This window comes from Synchiropus splendidus, chromosome 10 (assembly GCF_027744825.2).
Source record: "Synchiropus splendidus isolate RoL2022-P1 chromosome 10, RoL_Sspl_1.0, whole genome shotgun sequence".
NCBI classification, from domain to species: domain Eukaryota; kingdom Metazoa; phylum Chordata; class Actinopteri; order Syngnathiformes; family Callionymidae; genus Synchiropus; species Synchiropus splendidus.
Window position 1 is genome coordinate 6,248,048 of NC_071343.1, and position 21,327 is coordinate 6,269,374.

At 44.0% G+C, this 21,327-nt stretch overlaps 1 protein-coding gene across 4 annotated transcripts in view; it reads right to left on the reverse strand.

Annotated features, from left to right (window-relative positions):
- myo16 (myosin XVI) overlaps window positions 1–21,327 on the reverse strand; it is a 100,905-nt gene that overhangs the window by 25,413 nt on the left and 54,165 nt on the right. For all 4 annotated transcript variants that reach the window (XM_053876806.1, XM_053876807.1, XM_053876805.1 and 1 more), the window contains exons 15-27: window positions 21,198–21,315; window positions 20,051–20,198; window positions 19,258–19,375; window positions 15,306–15,423; window positions 14,800–14,871; window positions 14,600–14,741; window positions 13,991–14,063; window positions 9,916–10,068; window positions 9,320–9,520; window positions 6,867–6,942; window positions 5,000–5,193; window positions 2,289–2,369; window positions 463–668 (exon numbers count right to left, since the gene is read on the reverse strand). In XM_053876806.1, the coding sequence (XP_053732781.1) occupies window positions 463–668; window positions 2,289–2,369; window positions 5,000–5,193; window positions 6,867–6,942; window positions 9,320–9,520; window positions 9,916–10,068; window positions 13,991–14,063; window positions 14,600–14,741; window positions 14,800–14,871; window positions 15,306–15,423; window positions 19,258–19,375; window positions 20,051–20,198; window positions 21,198–21,315 (1,700 nt within the window). The remainder of the gene's footprint in view (window positions 1–462; window positions 669–2,288; window positions 2,370–4,999; window positions 5,194–6,866; window positions 6,943–9,319; window positions 9,521–9,915; window positions 10,069–13,990; window positions 14,064–14,599; window positions 14,742–14,799; window positions 14,872–15,305; window positions 15,424–19,257; window positions 19,376–20,050; window positions 20,199–21,197; window positions 21,316–21,327) is intronic.

Genomic DNA, 21,327 nt, shown 5'->3' on the forward strand with positions numbered 1-21,327 from the left:
AAAATACATAAAAAACAGAACAAAAAGCAAGAGTCCTTCTATTACCAAATATACAGTTTTCTCTGTCCGACTTGACCAGTCTTGAAAAGAAATCTGGAGTCTGCCCAGTCCGACACCAAGACAAGACCGAGTGAACACTACTGTTTGATGATTCCTTAACACTTACAATATTCCTTAACATCTAAAATTTATTTATTTATTTTTAACAAACATGAAAATAAAAAATGGAGGCCATGTTTTAAAAGTTAACAAGCCAGCTTGTCGCCCCAGTCAAACTCAAATGGAAACTCACGGGACATTCCTTGCATGAAGATTTCTCAAATATACAGCCTACAACAATCTTGTTTCAATGAACATACCAGAGGTTTTCTGTAACAGGGATTGCTGACCTGATCAGTACATGGAGAGAACACTCTTAAACATGAGGAGGGCCATAGCGAGAATGATGGGAGCTGCACTGACCTGTTGAGGAAGCCCTGGAACGACAGGCGTACTGGATATCCATACCGGATCATGCGCACCATCCCCAGCACCTCGATGTGCCGCAGCTGGGCGGACACATGCAAGCTGTCAAAGGAGTCGGGCTGACCGTTGGTGTTGGGGCGCACACATTCCACGAAGTGAGGCGTACAGGCCTGCAGCTTGCTGATCATCTCTGACAGCGAGTTCTGGAAGAAGAACAGAAGAGTGGACGGTCAAGAGCCGCTGCGGCGATTCCACGCTGGAACAAAGAAGACAAATATGTTTGGCTCTTCTGGGCCTTGATGTGAAAGGGCCCCGTAGGTGTTTTTGCTTTATTGCACATAAATATGGACGAGCGAGAGGGCTGCTTCTGAGTCCATTACTTGATTCTCTCCAAGCCTGAGGTCAAAGTCGGTTCACAGGCATCCACAATAACAAATATTCACTCAGACAATTGTGATACCGAGAAATTGGCCGCTGTGTTTACAGGGACACTTGCAAGGGAGAAAATATTACGGATTTAAGACCAAAGTCGAGGCTGATAAAAGCTGAGACCAAGATTAGGCCTTAAAAAGACTGTATCTAATTTGGTTGTCCGGATTGAAGCATGAATGTTCCGCTCTGGCATGAAAACCACTACCGCTGGAAACAATGAATCTAGGAACTGCTCAGGAAAATTTTAAGTGTTATCTAATTCATCATCTGACTGTGCCGAAATTCAATGAATAAAACAAATAAATAAATACGCAGCTCACTACAAATTATCGGTGGAGAAAATCGTTGCTCGGTTTTTCTAGATTTCCCCCTATTCTCTTCCACCCTTCTCTGATCTTGCATGGCAGAGATGGGTAGCATGGTCGACCTCTGATCGGAGTTGAGCTGCACGTCATGCAGCTTGGCCTGGACATCTGCCATTATTTGCTGAAGTGGGAAACATGCATTAAAATGGTATCAAAACTGTTGATCACAGCCTTGATACCTCCCCGGTGGAGACAGTAATAGTGTTAATGGACGACCGAGCAAGGTCGCGCTAAGCTGAGCCAAGTACTAAGTGGCCTTTGGACACAGCCAAACAAACTCTGGTGTGCATCCAACGCAAGACACAATGGCTGACCAACAGCACTGTCGGCCAGTCAGAAGATGAGGCATTCATTTCAAAACATTAGAATGATTTCTTTGTTTGATCAAACTTTACATTCATGGTGAAGTTATGTAAAAAGTAATTATAACAAACATGTGGCGGCGAGACACGCGTTTGATATAAAAAATAATAATGTTTATCTTGTTCATCCAAACAAACAACTTGGAAAAAAAGCACAGTCTGCTAAAAGCTCACACTTGCTAACATACGTCACAGAGTAGTTGCTGTCCATTGTTCATTCATTCATGTGCAGCACTCCATACTTGGCTCGCAACAGCATCATTCTTCAACCTCCCCCTTTCTCTCCGCTTCCATCCCCCTGAGGAAGTCGTCGACCGCAAACCCACAACTCTGATTGTGCAACACAGTCACCCTTATATGCTTGGGTGGTATGTGCGCCACGGCGCTTGTTTATGTGGATCGTGTTTTCAATAATTCAGTGACATAGCTCGTCTCTGTAACCAGCCTTTCGGTCGGGTCTCATGGCCTATTTACAAAAAAATAAAAAATAAAAACAATGCATTTTGACATAACAGCAGACTAACACCAACCAAAAATGTAACATGTACATGTTAAATGTAACATTTCGCATTCCATTATGAGGTTACGCACACCTCACCTCAAAGGTTTTACATGCAATGACCACGTTCGCAGTTGCAGCACTACAGGCAGCTGGCTGACTTACCCTCAGCTGGATGGACACAGTGATGGGGCCACATCGCTCCAGCCTTTGGAGGAAAGAGCTTGAACCTTTCTTCTTCAAAATCTGTTGACAGGTAGAGAAGGGTTACTGTAGCTAAATGACTGAGCCACATAAATGGTTGCTGTATAGTACCATAGTTTTTTTTTTCTGGTATACCATATATGGTTATATCATCAGTTTATATTGTGAAATCTAGACCCAGCTCTCAACAAGCTTCACTGGCGGCACCGATACTGAAGACACATTCCAGTTGCCTGCATCCTAATATCAGGATGAAATCAGCTTTATCTAATGACGCAAAAACTGTTTCATAACGGAATCTATTTGTTTGATAACAATCACTCCAGAGTGAAAATGAAACAGCTCTGAGGAGAAAGGGAAAAGGCTGGTGAAACATACAATGGTTCTTCAACAATATGCAGAAAAACGCAAAGTAGCTGGTTCTATACTGGCAGCCATCATTCAATTTTGGTTTCACTTTCAAAAGGAAAACAAATGTCCATGGCGATTTGCACATCCATTTCAAATAGAAAATGGAAATGACACAAAGAGAAAAATGTCAGTACATCATTTGTTCTCGACTCAAAAACACACAGATAGCACCTTTTAGGGAACTAAATATAGGCATTTGGATGTGGCCCTTTGGCTGTCTTTCTAGACCTACAAATAAGTCCAGACTAGTGTGTAAATCATGTCTGCGAAATCAGATCCATTTCTTTGTGTACGACCTGATCGACCATGAACATGTCACCAATCCATCACAGGCACAACTCACAGACCCCAAATAACCTCTGTATGTTTTGGGGCTGTAGGAGGTAACAGCAGTACCATTAACCACAGCTCGATGTAAGTCAGTAGCTGTTCTGTTGCTTTCTCATTGCACATCAAGGATGTGCCCACATTCTGTAGACCTAAAGCTGGTTCAAAATTAAAACCAAAAGAACTTGATGTGGACTAAAGACAAGACCAAATATGTTGATATTGGGACCTATAACAATTACAAAATGTCATGGCGCATTGTTTTGTTTGCATAACCCAATTTAAAAGCAGTCACCACTGAAGGATTGTAATTCTGGTCATTTCATTTTCGTTTTCAAATTGAAAAGGATGGAGAGAACAATACATTAGTCATATCTGAACCCTGGAAGCCATGGGAAAAAAGAGAACCGTCATTATGACCACTCGGAATCACCACTCAGCATGTACAAAGAGAAATTCTCATCCATACATTTCTAACTGAAACTGCTACTCAGCCATTGTTGCCTTTATGACTTTGGATATCTGCTGCTCGCACAAACACACAGCATTAACAGGCTGTCAGGGTCTTGCTGAGAGTGCAGTAATCCAAAACTGCGCAGGGCTTCTGTAACAGGTAAAGGCTCTTACGCAAGTCTCTTGAAGGCTAATGAAGGACAGACAGACTCGCCGAGAGGTTACACAACCACCAAATGTTAAGCAAACATCAACATTCCATAGACTTAGTGAGAATCGATCCAAGACATTTTAGCTTGTCCAACTGCATCACTTTCTCAACCATCTTTTCACAGTGTGCTTATTTGTCATCCACCCATGCTCACGGTTCATTTGACTTTGTTGGGACTGCGACTGTACTGGGACGTGCAAACAAACACAATTCCCAGGGGTTTATTTTTAGCATGCGGTGGAAAAGGCCTAAATCACACTGTTGTTTTTACCCAAAATACAATCAGTGTTTTCCCGATGATTGGCACAGCAGTTAGTGGCCTGGCTTGAACTTATTTTAGACGCACACTCACTGTGGGAAATGTACCTTTTGATTATGCTCTGATTGATCCTCACCGAGAGAGGGGCTGATTTAGTATTGCTTAAAAAAAACATCTGATGGATGTGGATTTGGATTGAAGGAGACATTGTCTCATGATGAGGAAATGACATTATTCTGGAAAAGATTATGAAATTTGATTCAATAAATCGGAACAGCAGCGTGAAGATTTCCTTGGAATGGAGGAGGGCCAGCGGCCACGGGGGCAGTACTTGAAGTGGAGAGGCCCAGAATGCCCTAAAACCTCCACTAGAGGAAACTGGGGCGGTTAAGAAGAAACACAATCTTTACCCATGTTCCAGGTCTCACCCTGGGCACCCACAGCAGGACCATACCGTCGCAGATGACTGAGCACCTCACCAAATGTCTAAGGGAAAACTCATCTAGGGATGACTAGTAATGGAAGAATGGAGCCACGAGTACTGCATCAGCACGTCTTGGTGAAAAAGAGCTAAGCTGATAGGCAAATTCATGTACATACATTTCTCCAAAACCAGTTATTTTGCAAACACAGATCAACACGGATGATAACAGAACCTTTGCCGCAGACCCAATTCTGAAATACATTATGTTTGAATTCACAAAAACCCATTGTGAGTTTGAAAATACCATAAATAAACCAGATATTCAGTTGATTCAACAAATTTAGACAATGAAAAGTGCCAAAGAAAAACACCTTTTGTTCAGTGTACTATGGGTGGGGCAAGGTTATGATCAAGGGGCCATGTGAACACTTGACTGTGACTGCCTGCCGCCACGGAAGCAAACAGCAAACTAAGAAATTTTATTTTTTCAAACTGGAACGACACATGCCGTCAATACATCTCTATATTTGTATGGTGGGGGTCAATGGCCTCAAACAGCTATTATAGCAGGACATCAGTGGGTGTACCTTGGTTAGGTCGTGGTACCTCCTCTGCTGTTCGGGCCGAGCGCCGGCACCGACAAAGGAGGCCGATGACATCTTGTGGATCAACAAAGCAGCTTTAGGCCCCCTGAGTCTGACCCCGGCCTGAGCTGGCACCAGTGAACCAGTCTGAGTCAGCTTGGACTGGAAGAGCTGCTGCAGTAAAACATTCTCACTGGCTGTCGGGCACAAAGCAAACAGAGAGAGAGAGAAAAAAAGTAAGTGTAAGAAGCAGCGAGCAGATTGGAGGAGAGAGGGGGCGGCGGGATGGAAGAAAACAATGAAGGAGCCGTGAAAGACAAGGCTGAGTGGCACAACAATCGAAGAGAAGTAGGAGCGAAGGTTCATATGTTCGGGACAGCAAGTCCTTTAACAGCAAAAACAACAATTACCTTTCAATGAATTAAGGACTTAACGGCACGCGGGCGATAATTGTCTTTCAATCCGAAGCAATTAGCCGCACACGTCTCTTGATCCTGTTGAAGCTTTCATTGCTTACAGTGGCAAGGATCAGTGCAGCACATTACTTCTGCTCACAATGGACAGCATAATAGGAAGTCAATATATCCTTGCGTGTTTAGGGTTTGATTTTAAATGTACGGTCATTACATGTTCAATTTCACTTCGAAGGACAGAACAATCTTTCACTCTGTGCCGGGCAGAGTTCAAGACTACGCTATTGAATTAATATAAACCCGCGTAAGTAATGTACAGCCTACATGACGTCTCTAAAAAAACACATGATAGCAGTGATCACCACCAGTATTCAAAGAAGCTTCACATTCACTCTTGCTGCTACTTGGAAGTCAGTTGTTTCGACTCGTTCCACCCTGCCCGCACTCTCTTCTTCGTCTCCGAACTGCCTCTGCCATTCTGCTTAGTTGCATTCAGATATGGACCTGCCTTTAAGTGCAGCCCTCGTCTCAACAAAACTGGGAAAAAATTACGACCAGCGTGAGTTTTTGTTATTTCAGTGACTCTTGAATCACTCCTTTTGCACACATGAGGCAAGACTGCGTACAGTCATGGACGCCAAACGACACTTTTCTCAGACTGAGCCTGGCACTTAACACACACGCGACATACAAAGCTTATGAGCGAACACTATTATTATAAGGTTATTTTAAATATGGTTTTCATATTGCAATATCGAGTGGCAGCTTAATCGTTGCCTCGTTCACTCAGCATTTACGATGCATTCAAAAATGTCTCCCATCGCTTTATCCAGGACGACACCTCAATCTATTTCTTTGGAGTGCAATTTCATGGTAGATTAGTTGCAACACATATGTGGCTTCCTGGCTGGAGATAAAATATTTGCATCCGCTGCATTAAAAGCTGGAGATGCAAATTCCACCAGCAGCACTGGTGTTCTGGCAATATTAGGCGCATCCCACGGTTTCTTCATGTGGGCGGTGTTTAACATTATAGGCGGCTTACGTTGCATTGGTCGTCGGCGCAGGGCAACACATTGTTTACACAGCGAGTCTGTGTGCGGTGTGAGTAGCCGACGGCTTGGTCAGTGAGAGGGACAACAGCCAAGTGTGAATGAAGGTCTAGCCGTCAGAAGATTAGCCTCATCATGGAAATTATAGCAATTAAACTGCTGGACGCACAGCTTGCCTGGCAGTCACACAACGACTGCCTGTGTCCGACACACCGCAGCACCCTACATCTGGCACGGCGGAACACAATATGTACACAGAGACGCGGCTGTGCGCTGCATGCGTGATGAAACGCACAAATGCAAACACATGGGACAAAGAGTGGTTTTGAGTGTGTTGGTTTAGACAAGGGAGCGTCTTTGTGATTCATGGATTGACGCAACGACGCACGCAGTTTGAGTACTTACACTTCATCGTAAACAAGATGGTCTGAGGGAGAGAGTCCTTGTTCCGTGCCACCGACCCACTTAGGTCATATGAAATCTGAAAAACAAAAGCCAATTATTTCTGCTGCTCTGGACTCTTGTGAGAACACATTTTCAGTCCTAGTTTCTTGAGATGGAGCAGCAAATAGTGCTGGTGTTAATCTACTTCTGTAACAAAATAAACCTTAATTCAAAGATCATTGGCGCCATCGAGGACTGCATTACTGAGAACAGCCATGTGTGGTTCAGAGGAGTGGTGGAGAGATCACATGAGGTTCTTCTTAAACAAAACGGAGGAGGGGATGGAGAGAAGGCCACAACTGAGAGCGTGATGAACAAGCTCTAGTACACTTGATACAACTCCACCACAGCCACACCATGAGACCAGCTTCTAGTTCACGTGACGCACATGTCAAAGCCAAGGCCCAGGGGCCAAATGTGTCATTTTACACCACAAAATGCTTAGGTTTGATATGAAAGTGTACAAAACAAAGAAAATAGATGACCAACAAAGCATGTTAGCATCATGACCTAGAAAGATTTGCATTCAAGTTTTGCCCTTCTAGAGCCGAGCAAGTGATTTGACAGATGTCATTCTGAAAATTCATGAACATTCATGCAGATAAGAGGAATTTTGACAGAGAAGCAGATGAATGTTGGGACTTCAACAAGAAAAGCAGACGGACGATTGATGTGTTTGGATGCAAGAGTGGCAGAAATCCAAACACCTTAAAAACAAACTCTACTTTCGACTGCCGGTTTGAAACATAAAATCACTTCAGTCATTTCTGAGCAACGCTCTCTGTGGTTTTGTTAACAATTCTTTGTCCTTTTTGTCAACCATCAGGTCCGGCTTTAATCCAAAAACGGAAAGACAAATGAAGCTGTGTAATGTGTTCCGTTGGCAATAAAAATAAAGGAATATTCATCGAGTCATCTCCATAGATAAATATTGACCTTTCCTTCAATGGTTCGAGCGAGAAGAAAAGCCCGGATAAGGATGAGTCACGTCAAATCAAAACGGAAGTTGACCCATGATAAATCATTTCCATTTCACAATTTACAAACTACACGGTTGTACAACACAACAATGCCAACTAGCTACAGAGGAGCTTCAATGGTCCACTGCCACTACAAAAGCAGTTCCACTGTAATAATAAAATAGACATGTTTCAAAGAAGTAATAGGCTGAATACTGGCTTTTTACAAATGACTGGTTATGATGAATGTCAAACTACACTTCATTTCACACATTCAGTCATGCTTGGGGCGGCCTTTTGAGACACACGTCAAGACTAGCAGGGAGTGCGGAACATGGAGCTGATAAAGGACTGATAGATTTATAATTAACGCCGTGTTAATTAAAACAAAATTAGTGGTTTGCTTGTAATAGCCAAGATAAACGTTGGAGTATCACATGAGACGTTTTCTCTCCGATACTTAAATGGTGATGGATTAGAAATGGGATGAGACTTTACCACAGTCATTTTGATTAATTAAATGCAGACAAAAGGATTTTAAAAACCATAGATTAATAGAGTGTGAACTTTGTTTTGCAGGGAACATTTTCCACTGCACCAATTCCAGATGCACCACATTACATAAAGTGATGTCATCGGCAAAACAGCCGTTCATAATGGAGGGTGATGGATGCACTGATGGATGGAAGCCCAAGAAATGTTCGCTCATCGCTGGAGATCTTCCACCCAGATGTTTAGCTTATGTGTACCGACTCAACTCAAATTATATCACTCAGGTAAAAATATTAAAACGTAATTAATCGCAATTATTTCATTCTAATATCTCTAATAAATAATTCAGGACTGTAGAGTGCACTGGAATATTAGCCGCATCCACTAAATTTAATAAGGAAAACAGATCTTGTTCATACAGAAGTGGTCTATAAGCCGCGGGTGCAGTGGTACCGTCTTCAACGTAGAAAGGTCAGTGGTGCACCCGGCTTAAAAATGCATGAGGATCACTTCTAAACTAGTTTTGAAAACAGGCTCCAACATGGAGAGTGAGTCTTGAAACAAACTCAACAATGTTCTGAACTTGAATCATCAACTCCTCCCATCTTTCATTTTATTATTTTAAGGTATTATGATATGAGCATGCATGATGGTTTGGTATATAATAGTGCTCCCAGGAAGGTGGCAGGTTCTTCTCAATTGTCTTCTGATTGGTTGACTTTCCTGTCCTCAGATCGGTTGACTTTCCTGGAGGCGGGACATCTCCTCACAGCATATACCATATAACCACTAGTTGCTTCCTGAAACACCGTCCTCATTTCAGGGGCCCAGTGGATGGCAGTCTCACCACAAAAGTCTTTACATTTAAACAACAATTTCAATGAAACCTCTCAGAAAATGAAACTGTTTCATGAAGCTTCATCAGTCCATCACTACTAATCACCCACACATATAGCAACATACCTGCCCACTATAATGGCTGACAGTAAACGTCGGGCCCTGGTCTTTCGGTGGAGGGTTCCCGTTGCCGTCTTTGGTGGTGAAGGAGAAGCCCAGAGTGGGGTTAGGGTCGAACTGAGATGACAGCCTCTTGCACAGGCTCTGCTCCACTGACCGAAGGCTCTGGCTCTCTTCATCCAACATACAGAGCAGACCCTGGGGCTTCTGGAAGGGTGACAAAACACACAATTTCAAAGCATCCCTGATGACAGGGGTCATAAATATTTCAGGCTGACACTATATTGACCCCCCAGGGGCGAAGTTAAGACATCATACATTTTTTTACAGTGTTTTTCTGCTTCCCTGCTTTTTTTTTTTCACCAACATACTGACAACTGAGTAAACTCTGACAGTCTCCTCCAGAGCAAGTAAGCAACACCGAGGCCTGAGGTCTGATTTTGTGTGTCTTTCTTTTGTATTTCTTGAATGAACATAAAACAATGTGACAATAAAGTATTTGATCTCAAGTCTCCTGTCGGAACCTTGGGAAGGAAAATAACCTGTTACATAATAAAAGGGCAAACAGGACCAGACTGGCGCGGGGCAGTCATCAACAATACCATCAGAAAGAAGTCCAACGCAGCTGGCAGGTTGCTGGGGGACGTGGGGGTCTCCATGGTGATGCCCTCCTGAAGGCACTCGGTCTGCTCTTGCTGGAACAGCACCTCAGAGACAAACTGTCTCAGTCGCTCGTTGGTCATGTTCACGCACAGCTGGAATCAACACACAAAAAGTTTCAATGTGCACAGCTTTTAACTCATTCTCAGTCAAAAGCAAAGTTATTGTATCAGAGAGGAACTTGAGACGCATTAGTTTGTCCAACCAAGCTGTTGTTTGTCACGATCAATAGGAAGTAACATTTTCGGCAGACTGACATTACTGACTTAGATCTGACTCACTGTATTGAGTCTGTCAATACAGCAAGGCAGGATGACCACTAATATGACGGAGCGCTCAACTCCAGCGCAGGGCTCTGTAACACCCCTCTTGTTTTGTACCCATTAGTGTTTGTCTTTTCCTTTGTCTTCATGTGCGGCACGTCTACTTACGCTGAGTCCCAGCAGGTGGTTGATTGAGTTAGCTCATTAGCAAAGTGCTGAGCAGGTACAACACACAGCCTCGTCGCCAGCCGACATGCACACAAACACTTATTAACAAGCTCTAATGACCCCGATCATGTGGCGCGGGTGAAGTGTGCACGGATATGTCAGCGTGTGAGAGTTTACTTGTCATCAGTGTACACATGTAGAGGGAACTTGTTTGTCTAGTCGTTGCTCCTCTTTCTTCGTGTCACTGTCTCGGTCAAAGGTGACACGTCAAACAAAACTATATTAACAATCTGGTCATGCACTTATAATATTTTATTATTATTATGAGATTAGATCAGATAAGAATAGAATGCCCTCACAATGGGGATAGTGTTGTTGTCACAGCATCAAACATTAAAGTAGGGATACACCAAAATTAAAATTTGAAAACCAATAAAATATAAAACGCTTAGCTGAACATCGAATAATACTAAATACTGAATATCAAATGCAGTAGAGTTTTTTTATATTTTAAAATAAAGTAAATGTTAATTTAATAATTGAAGATTTTCGACAATAAAAAAGCAATATAATTTAAATTACTCCTTCAAATAAAACAGGAATTCCAAAAATGCATTGAAGTAGAAAAACACACAACAAATGAATTGTCCTTTTGGTACAAGTTATCTTAGCTACAGTGATCAAGCTAATAGTGTAAACAGAAAGCTCTAGATAGCTTGTAGAACACGAGTAAACTGCGACTCCAACACTTGTCTGAGAATATCTGAGAAATTTAAGACAAACTGAAGCGTCGCCATGATGACGGTCGGACTGTCAAGATAATTTTGACTTGTGTTGAACCGCTCCTGTCCGGTCACCAGTTGACAGTGGCAGCTGGCAGTGAGTCCGAGGGTCGGTGCTGTCGCAGATAAAGTGGAGGATTGTGTTGCCAGACACAACAGTGCCTCTGAAAATGGTGGAGCGGGTTACCAGATTTTCGTAGCGCTTGTTTCACCTCCGCTGTGCATTTTTTGAATTTGAAAAATTGATTCTATTTCATCATGTTGTCGATTCGGAAGCGATATATATTCGGCCACCAAATATTTGGAGAATCCTTGCATTTAAGACATTATAGAGGATATATATTATATAATCTAGATACATATTTGATCCTTATGCTGTAGAAACAGTACAACAAAACACAACTCCTTCATTCAGAAAATAACTCACACTTCACCTTAACCGCTCGCTCCATAATTCATGTGTCAAAATCTCGTCATTTAACATTGTCACAGGAGACTGAGCCCAGAAAGAATCAAGGAAATGTCTGCGAGGAAAGATTTACGTCTCCATGTGACGGGGGATATGTTCCTCTGGTCGTCATGGCTATAAGTGATATACATGCTAACACACCAAGCCGCATCCTTGACAATGGAGGGGCCTATTAGCGGAGCACGCTTGATGAGCACTCGACAGATTTATAGCCCAGAACAGGTGAGCTTGAACGCTGCACATGTGTGACTAAGTATACACTTTGCATATAACAAGACACACTTGCATAAATCAAGTGTGGCGCGGCGAAGTGACACGCATCTGCTGAATGAAGTGCCGTAGAGTAGAATGACAATGTCAACAAAGACGAGAGCAGGAAGTGAAACCTTCCACTGTCAAGAGTCAAAATCTTCCTGAACGCATTGTGACTGAAGAGCTTCTTGTAGAAGCAGCTCGCAGACACACTCGGTAGTGGCTGCTCTTTCTTCAATTTGATTTGAAGGTACTTAGATCAGATAAACGAGCTTTTACTGTCGTGTTATTTATCTGATTTTCCTTCTCTGTATCAGCCAGCGCAGCTCATCAAGGAAATCGTCTTTTACCACTTCCTCATTTAGCTGCCTTACCTTCAAAACAAACTACCCGCACTAGGTTTTTTCATCTACAGAACACGGCTTCTCCCTGTCCTTCACTCTCTGGAAACCTTCCCTTCGCTTATCCAGGGTCGGGTCGCGGAGGCAGTATTCCGAGCAAGGAAGCCCAAACTTCCCGGTCCGCACAAACCTCCTCCATCTCTTCCCGGGGGATCCCGAGGCGTTCCCAGGCCAGACCGGAGACATCATTTCTCCAGCGAGTCCTGGGTCTTCCCCGGGGTCTCCTCCCTGTAGGACATGCCCGGAACACCTCCCCAGGGAGGCGTCCATGGGGCATCAGGATCAGATGCCCGAGCCACCACAGCTGGTTCCTCTCGATGTGGAGGAGCAGCGGCTCCACCCCGAGCTCCTCCCGGATGACCGAACTCCTCACCCTATCTCTAAGGGTGTGCCCAGCCACCCTGCGGAGGAAACTCATCTCAGCTGCTTGTATCCGTGATCTCATCCTTTCGGTCACTACCCAAAGCTCGTGACCAGAGGTGTGGGTGGGAACGTAGGTCAATCGGTAAATCGAGGGCTTCATCTTGTGACTCAGCTCCCTCTTCACCACGACGGTCCGATACAGCGACTACATCACTGCTGCCGCTGCAACAACCCGTCTATCAATCTCACGCTCCCCTTTTCTCACACTCGAGAACAAGACCCCGAGATACTTAAACTCCACCACTTGGGGCAAGAACTCTCCACCGACCCGGAGAGAGCAAACCACCTTATTCCGGTCGAGAACCATGGCCTCAGACCTGGAGGTGCTGATCCTCATCCCGGCCGCTTCGCACTCGGCTGCAAACCGCCCCAGTGCCTCCAAAGAACCTCCAAACCTGAGGCATGTCTTCTATGACCCCAGTCTCAGGCTTCTGGTCCAACAGCACTCCTACGCAACCAGAACACTCGCTATCTCACTCATGTCCCCAAATCCCACACTGGTATTTTACGTATACCAACCCCCTGATCCCACCCCCCAGGACCAAAGCAATGAGTACTACAGTCAGAAGAATAAGAAGCATGTGCAGTTCGGAATGTAGTACATTTAGAACAGACACAAAATGTGCGATTCATTTGCCATTAACCGTGAGTTAACTCATCTTTGGTGCGATTAATCGAGATTCAAATTTTAATCTACTCACATACTTAATCGTAACTAGAATAAAAATAAAAAAATATTCATTTTTTTTCCACTGTAACACGTTCATTTCAGTATTACAAAACAACACGTTAGTCACTGTGGTTTGTTTTTGATTCACAAATCCGAGTCAATTGGTTTTGCAATGAGATTATGACGTCGTGTTGTTTCTGCTGAATGAGTGTGGCGATTCATTCTGAAAAACAGAGGGTCCTTTCGCTCAAGTGGTCAAGTCATGCTTACATAAAGGGAATTGTTGTAAACACGCACACACACACACTGGCAGAAGAACAAAGGCCAACATTGTGCGATACACAAGGTCATCTGAGGACGACGGAGAGCCTTGGCGCGGACTGCCGACCTCACTTTTCAAGTGCGCCGAAATGCTCATGTTGAAAAAAGGCTGCAACTATGTAATCAATTTGATGAATGTTGATAGAAATTACAGCCCCACATTCTATTTGGGAACATTGGAGCGGCGCATGAAAACCTTGGTCGGCAACGTCACAGGGCATTGAAGACGCCTGTTCTGAATGAGGGAAAACCACAATCGCCCTCTCACCTGCTCAAATCCATTCTTCTGAAAGGCCTCAAACCCAAATATGTCCAGGACTGCGATTTCTAAGGCAGGGTCGCTGGTAAAGACAAGAAAAACATTTGTGAAGCATTTTGTCTTTCTTTCCTTTTCTTTTTTTATGACCTGCAAGGCTGACACATTTACTACATCCTGAGTGAAGTGTACACAAAGGACGAGCACAAACACGTCCTGAGATAAAAACTGGGGTTGTACGCTGGGAGATAAGACTTTACAGCATCAATAACACAAGATCCTGTGGCCTCCACCTGCGTGTTTGTGTGTAAACGTGAGGCCTTCACACAAACCTTGGGTGTGTCCTCCAGCGGCAGAATTCAAACACATCAATGTGCGAGCCTCTAACTCAAATACCAAGAGCAGCCTGGTCCACATCACATTGCAAGTGTTGTAGATGTCTTAACCCTCAGGCAGCGACCATAATTTACGACCATCAGAAACGTCCACTTCCTTTGACGGCTTTAAAGACTAACAACTTCCTGTCTGCTGAATTGCACTAACCCATTTCTCATTCTCATTGTCTTGTAAAGAATTGAGCATTAGCAAAGCACTTGTCAATCAGAAACAGAACATTGGTACCTCACGGCCTCTTCTTGCCCTTGTAGGTAATCATTGATGCTGTTGACCAGGTAGCTGAAGAGTCGGCAGTAGATCGCCTTGGCAAGCTGATCCCTGTGCTGCTGGGACATTTCCACAGTGTGGCGACGAGTGATGACATCACCTGTCGATGGGAGATTTGAGCGCCAACATGTATTGTGATTCAAAGTGAGGCATCTTACCTTTGAAGTACTGGACATCGGAGGTGAGAGCGGCGCTCAGGTCGTTGCAGGACACCTGCAGCATAGCAGCAACTGCACAGCAGAAGAAATGAAATAAAAAAAAAAAAACAAGCTGATGACGCCAGGAGGAGGCTCAGTGCCTGGAAGTGATATCACCCACTCACTTTAATTGATCAGCTATCTTAGTCATTATTCTGAGAAGTGAGAGCAGGTGACTCCCTCTGCTGACATCACAGCATGACCACATCCCTATTCCTGTCACCTTTCTTATGTCATGTGTTTACCTCCTCACAAAAGTCAGGGGTCACATGTTCTGGTTACATAATAATAGAGCCAGCTGAGTTGACCTAAAAAAAAAAAAAAACATGGGCGCAACCGTGATCTGTCGTCGCCATGGCGACCTTTGAAAGCTGTCCAGACAAATAAGTGAGCCATGCTGAACTAAAAGGGGACGTGAAGCAAACAAGGAAGGTGTGTAAGCACTGGTCATGGGACCGGTGACTGACCTCTGTCCAGCAGCTGCAGGTCAGATGGGAAGGCTGTTTCCGCGTCGGTCAACGCTGTAAAGCGCAGATCCCCGATATGGAGTATGGCTGAGAGTAGCATGAATATTGAATCAACCTCCTGAAAGACAAGGGGAACGTGGAAAGAGAGATGGACCAATGAGGCACTGTCGCGGTCTTTACAATAACAACAAGTGTTCATCTTACTGGAAGTACTGACACATCTCTCGTCCATGGACGCAAAGCTAAAAACATCTTGGAGCCCTCGGGCGTGTTATTCTGCTCTCATTCACTGTCACACACAGCTGCAATTTAACCCACAAATAAAACTCTCAAACACACAAGTCGTCACACTCCGACACCACGTGCGACCCCCTCGGCAGTCTTCGACCCCTGCACCAAACCAGTCCAGGATGAACTCCACAATACCGCCTCTTCTGAACAGGGTTCCAGTCCCCTTCCAGCACGGTCAACCCCAAGAGGGGGAAAGGCCATGGCAAATGACAAGAAATCTAAACATTGATATTCAAACTAAAGAAAAGGGAGAAAATTGAAGAGATCAATATTAAAGTACATTTCGAAGTGAAAGCAACACACACTCCTCCGTTAGGTCAAAGACCATCTGGGCACTGATAACACAAGTTATATTCATCCATAAATGATCTGCTCCAAGTCTTTGGGTTCCCATTCATCCAGAAAGAAAAATCACTCAAGCATCAGCACCTTTCACCCATATGACTCACTCAACTAGCAACTGCGTTACTCTAAACATCCCTACAATATCGTCATTGTTTTCAAGACATACATCCTCAAACTTCTTCTTCCCAGCTATTGGGAAGAGTAGATGCTCTCCAATAAAAGCTCAGTCAACACCTCCTTGCTGTATTTAGCTTGTTGTGCCAGAGGCCTCCACTCTCCACACATAAATGATCAACAAGGTACAACATGGTGTGTGTCCGGCAGAGCAAACAGGAGTACCCTGCTCAATATAGCTTTATCAAAGCACGAGCTAAGTAGAAGATATGATCTCAAATTTTTAAAAAGCTTTCTTGACTCAAATATAAAGTGTGTCGAGCCATTGGGGGCAGCACCTCTCATGTTTACAGCTCAAGCAGAGTCCAGGCCGGTTCCTGCTCTCTCTCTCTCTCTCTCTCTCCGTACCTTCGTCTTTGCCCTTGAGCAGAGGACGCTTAATGGAATACCCCATTACCCACTGCTCTGGATCTGTAGGAGGGGGATGTTTGGGTTTGACATTCAGTGCGTGTGTGTGTGTGTGTGTGTGTGTGTGTGTGTGTGTGTGTGTGTGTGCGCTCATGGCAGGAAATAGGAGCGGATATGTGCGCGATAAACAGAAGCATTACTCTGTCTCTGGCGGTCCGGGTGGGTCGGATTTTATTGATACCACTATCGATACCAGGGTTCTTTTATTTGTACATGCATCACTATTAAAGCTAAAATTCCTGGAACATGCTTTCTAGTTCTTCTCATCTTTCCCCATATTGACAATAAAAGCCAGCTCTATCGCTGTGATGACATGAAACTGAATACACAGTTCCGGTTGGCTCAAAGGAGCCGTTAATTTGTACTGTAATGAGTTGGTTGTTTTACCGCCTGTTGTGACAAATAGTGTGTGCTTAGCTATGTTTTCGACGATTCAAAAATAAACTTCTTTCCAGATTAGAAGGCGATTCGTATGGGTTTGGGTTTGTGTGAGGATCGGTTCCTTCCTGCCATTCACCTGCTTGAATCTCCTGTCTGAGCTGGTGGACAGATCCTTCTTTCTATGGATCATTTAGTGTATGGTTAGAGTTATGGGTTCGGATAACCCCAACCAATGGCCCCCAACTAGGAGCTGCCTACTGGCCTGCAACTGTATATGGACTTTCGATGGACTGATAACATTGGTATCAAGTGACAGGTGGAGGAGTTGGAGTTTCTTGGGCAGTGAGTGAGGGACCGATGTGTCCGGCGACATCCTCATACTGGAGGACAAGAGCTGAACCACAAGACAAAGATCTCGATTCTCAGGTTTACCTAAATGTTTAATGACCAAAAGAACAAGAACCAAGGGAGTCTGGACTCAGAGATGGTGTGAGAAGCTCAGTCATCTGGGAGGAACTCAAAGTACAACTGCTGGTCCTCCACATGGAGAGCAGGCAGTTGAGGAGGCTTGACAGAATGTCACCACCACACCTCCTTGGTGAGGTGATCCAGGCCTGTGTAACGGGAGGTCCCAGGGCAGACCCAGGACCAGCTGAAGAGATCGTCTCTCATTGACCTAGGAGCACCTCTCTCCTGATCTAGGTGGCGTCCTTCAGATCGTGGTCAGGGTCAGGCTGTTTTCTGTTGTTTTGTTGATTTATGGTCAAGTGTGACTCACAATGACAGCGCAACCGCATCAGTTGTTAAGGAGCACAGTCAAGGTCGAATGATGACGATCTTCTTCAGCAGTTCCCGGGAAGTTGTCCCCACAGTGAGGTGTCGGTTGTGTAATCTGTTTTTAATGTGTAGTGGTACCACTCATTAGAATTGTATAAATACAGTGATTATAGTGACATTTTGTCTTAAAACATTACGCACAAGTAATTTACTGAACCACTAGTGGAAGTACTGTACTGTAGTAGTGGTACTAGTTTTCAGGTACTTATTGCAGAGGAGGTTCTAAACTGATATTATTAGACAGCAACCATCAATACTTTCAGGAGCTTTAGTAGCAGTGTTACATAAGGAGGTAGTGGTAACGCTGGAGGTAGTGGTAGCGGCCGGAGTAGAGGTTTATTTATATTATCGTATGTGAAGGAAAAATATGTCTTTAAAAAAATGTGTTTTTCGAAGGAAATACACAAATGCACAACACACTTCTTCAAGACGTCCAGCAGGCTGTGGGTTCAGTTACAGCTGATCTTTGACGCCCCTCCCCAGATGACACGCGATCCATCCCACACCACTTAAAGAGAAAGCAGAGTGGAACCAGGGGAGAAGAGGCGGAAGATAACAAGCGTTAATGACGATTGACCTTTTGGTGCGAACTGGGAATCATCCCTGACGAGAGCCGAGACAGAGACCAATGGGTGGTCGGCCTTATCTACCACCAGTTACTGAATTCATTTCCCCGCTGACTCGGCCTGTTCATGTGGACACAAGTAGCCAGTGAGACTAACGCTGCAGTCGTCCGGGGGGTATCGACGAGAGCAGGATTAAAAGGTTAGATGACCAACACTTGCTGCTGGTAGATGCTGACTAGGAGTCTAAGCATAAAAGCGGATGCGTGCACATGTATGGTGGACATGTGTGTGATCAATCAGTGACCAGGTTAGCTGCTTTTTTGACAGATGCTAAAAAAAAAGTATGTTGGAGTAGACCTCATCGATGCTGTCACAAAACTTAGACTGCCCTACAAAGGAGTCAGCTCTTTGCCTATTGCTAAGGTTTCATAGTCTGGACTCAAAATGACAAACGGCTGGTTAGCTCACTGGATAGCAACAATAAAAGTGGAGCAGGAGGTCATGGGTTCAAGGTGAGGTCTACATGCAGATCCAAACAGAGGTGTTTTATGGTCATGTAAAATGGTAGTCGGAAGCAGGGTGTGTCAAGTGGAGGAACCAAAAGAATGACATTGTGACCCAGAGTAGATAAGCAGTATGTGATGTAAAAATTTGAACACCGCAATTGCACTGTCTCCACACCCAAACAAGCACATTCCAGAACATCTAACCATCCCTCTGAGACGGATTCAAAACGACCCTTGAGTTCTAGATCCACATATTCATCATGCTTTGTATCACACCAATCAAAAAGCTACAAATTGTGCAACGTGAACTTGACTCCAACACAGAAACAAGAGTGGTCCAGCATGAGAGCAAACTCTTGAATCTCTAACATCAGCCCTTCAAATGATTCCTGGTGTCAATAACCTTCAAACAAACAGGCTCAAAAACACAACAACAATCGATACCTGCTTGTTGAAGCTGAGCGCCTTCAGGGCTTGTTTAACAGCAGCAAGGCGGTCTCTGCTCTGAGTGGAGGCTGCAGCTACCGGAGGATTCTCCCCTGGAGGTCCCTGCCTGAGATACCTGGAATGAAGAAACGGAGGCCTCTGCGGTCATTGATTAGAGCTGCAGAACCTGGTTATTGATGAGCTATTTTTAGAACATGTAAATCTAGGTTAATAAACGTGCATTAAGCTGAAGTTTAATTTACCCGTGAGATACACAAATGATCAATATCACTGGATGTTTTCCGGGCAGGAATGAGCCACGGAAATATTGACCAGACAATGAACCTTCTGATGTCACACACAACCAAAACAACATGTTTGTGTGCGTGTGTGGAGATGAGTCAGAGTCTGCAGTGACACAGACTTACTCTTTATCTGGTTCCTAATTTGATAGGAGATACATGATATGTGAGAGTGGCTTCATAAAAACATGATGTACACCTAAGGTGTAAGAAAACATCTGTCTCCACTGCTCGGGTTACTTCTTAGCTTCAGCTCTCGCATCAAAAGCTGTGCTGTACAATGACTTCAGAACCTGTGTTTCCACTGGTGGTTGGTGCTGTCACTTCAGCCGACAAATGTGCAACACATATGTTGACAAAGGAACGAATGAGACCATTTACATACATTTTTCATGTGCCGTTTTAAAATGTTGACATCATTAGTGGGTGTAATTTAAATGATGGATGACTCATCATTACAATTCAAAGAAGCAAGATGAGTAATGTCGCAGCACTTGGCACCTTCGTACCTATGAGCCAGGACGTTGTTGAGGTACAGTGCGCTCTTCTCCTCCGCTGAAAGGCCTTCAGCCATTAGGTAGAAGATGTTGAAGTTGTGTTGGTGAACAGGCGAGTCCACCAGGCGAGACTTCTCCAGCATGAACGTGTTCACTCGAGCTAGACACAAGTAAGAGACATAGCAGCGATCTAGCGTATATATACATGCAAAAACAGATGCATGACGTTCATCTGTAGGATTAGTAGGTCGATATTTATAGTAGCCCACGGTGGATATAAGCACGTAGTTTTGAAAAACGATGTGACGTGGATCACTGCGGTCAAGTGAGCACTATAAATGAGATAAGTTTCATGCATTTTTACTGAAGAAAATTTGATTTATTGTACAGTAAGTGCAGTGGATCACTGTCGTCACGAGTTATGGTGCATATTTTTATACATAAAAAAAGATCCTTCATAGTTGACAAGTGTCTGAGTCCATGTTCTTGTTCAGCAGGTCAAGTACTATCAATGAGCAAAGTTCCATGCATTTTTACTGTAGAAAAAAATCATTTATTGTACAGTAAGTGCAGTGGATCACTCGTCACGTGCTATGGTGCATATTTTTATTCATAAAAAAGACCCTTCCTAGTTGACAAGAAACAGAAAGAAGAAAGTCAACTATGAAGGATCTTTTTTTATTATTTAAAATATACACATGTGACAACAGTGATCCACCGCACTTACTGTACAATAAATCTATTTTTCTCAAGTAAAAATGCATGAAACTTTGCTTACTTATAGTACTTGACCTGCTGAACAAGAATATCGACTCTGTCTCTTGTCAACTAAGAAGGATCTTTTTTTTTTTAATTCAAATTTCTGTGCAAGCCCTGCTTGTTGACCTGACCGCAGTCTTGGATCCCACCACCACTACAGTGTCACTTCTTCAGGGCAGTGATGCATGTTCAGATGTGGGCGCTTAGCGCCCCCTGCTGGTGGTTTTCGACAGTGCGCCTTCTTGTGAAGAAAAAGTCAATTCCAATTATTATTTTTTCAGAATCCACGGTGAATTATTGATGTGTTGTTCGGATTATTTGGTTCTCACATTTCCAATCTTTTTGAATTCGTGTGAGGAACAGAAGAACGGTGAAAGTAAGGCCCTCCAGTGTTCCGTACCTCTCACCAGCGTCCTCCTCTTGTCACAGTACTGCACGGTCAGCAGTTTTATGAAGCGACTGGAGTTGTGGTTCCACGGAGTCCTCGCGTGTCCAAAAGCTTCCAGGATGCAGTTCACCTGCGTGTCACA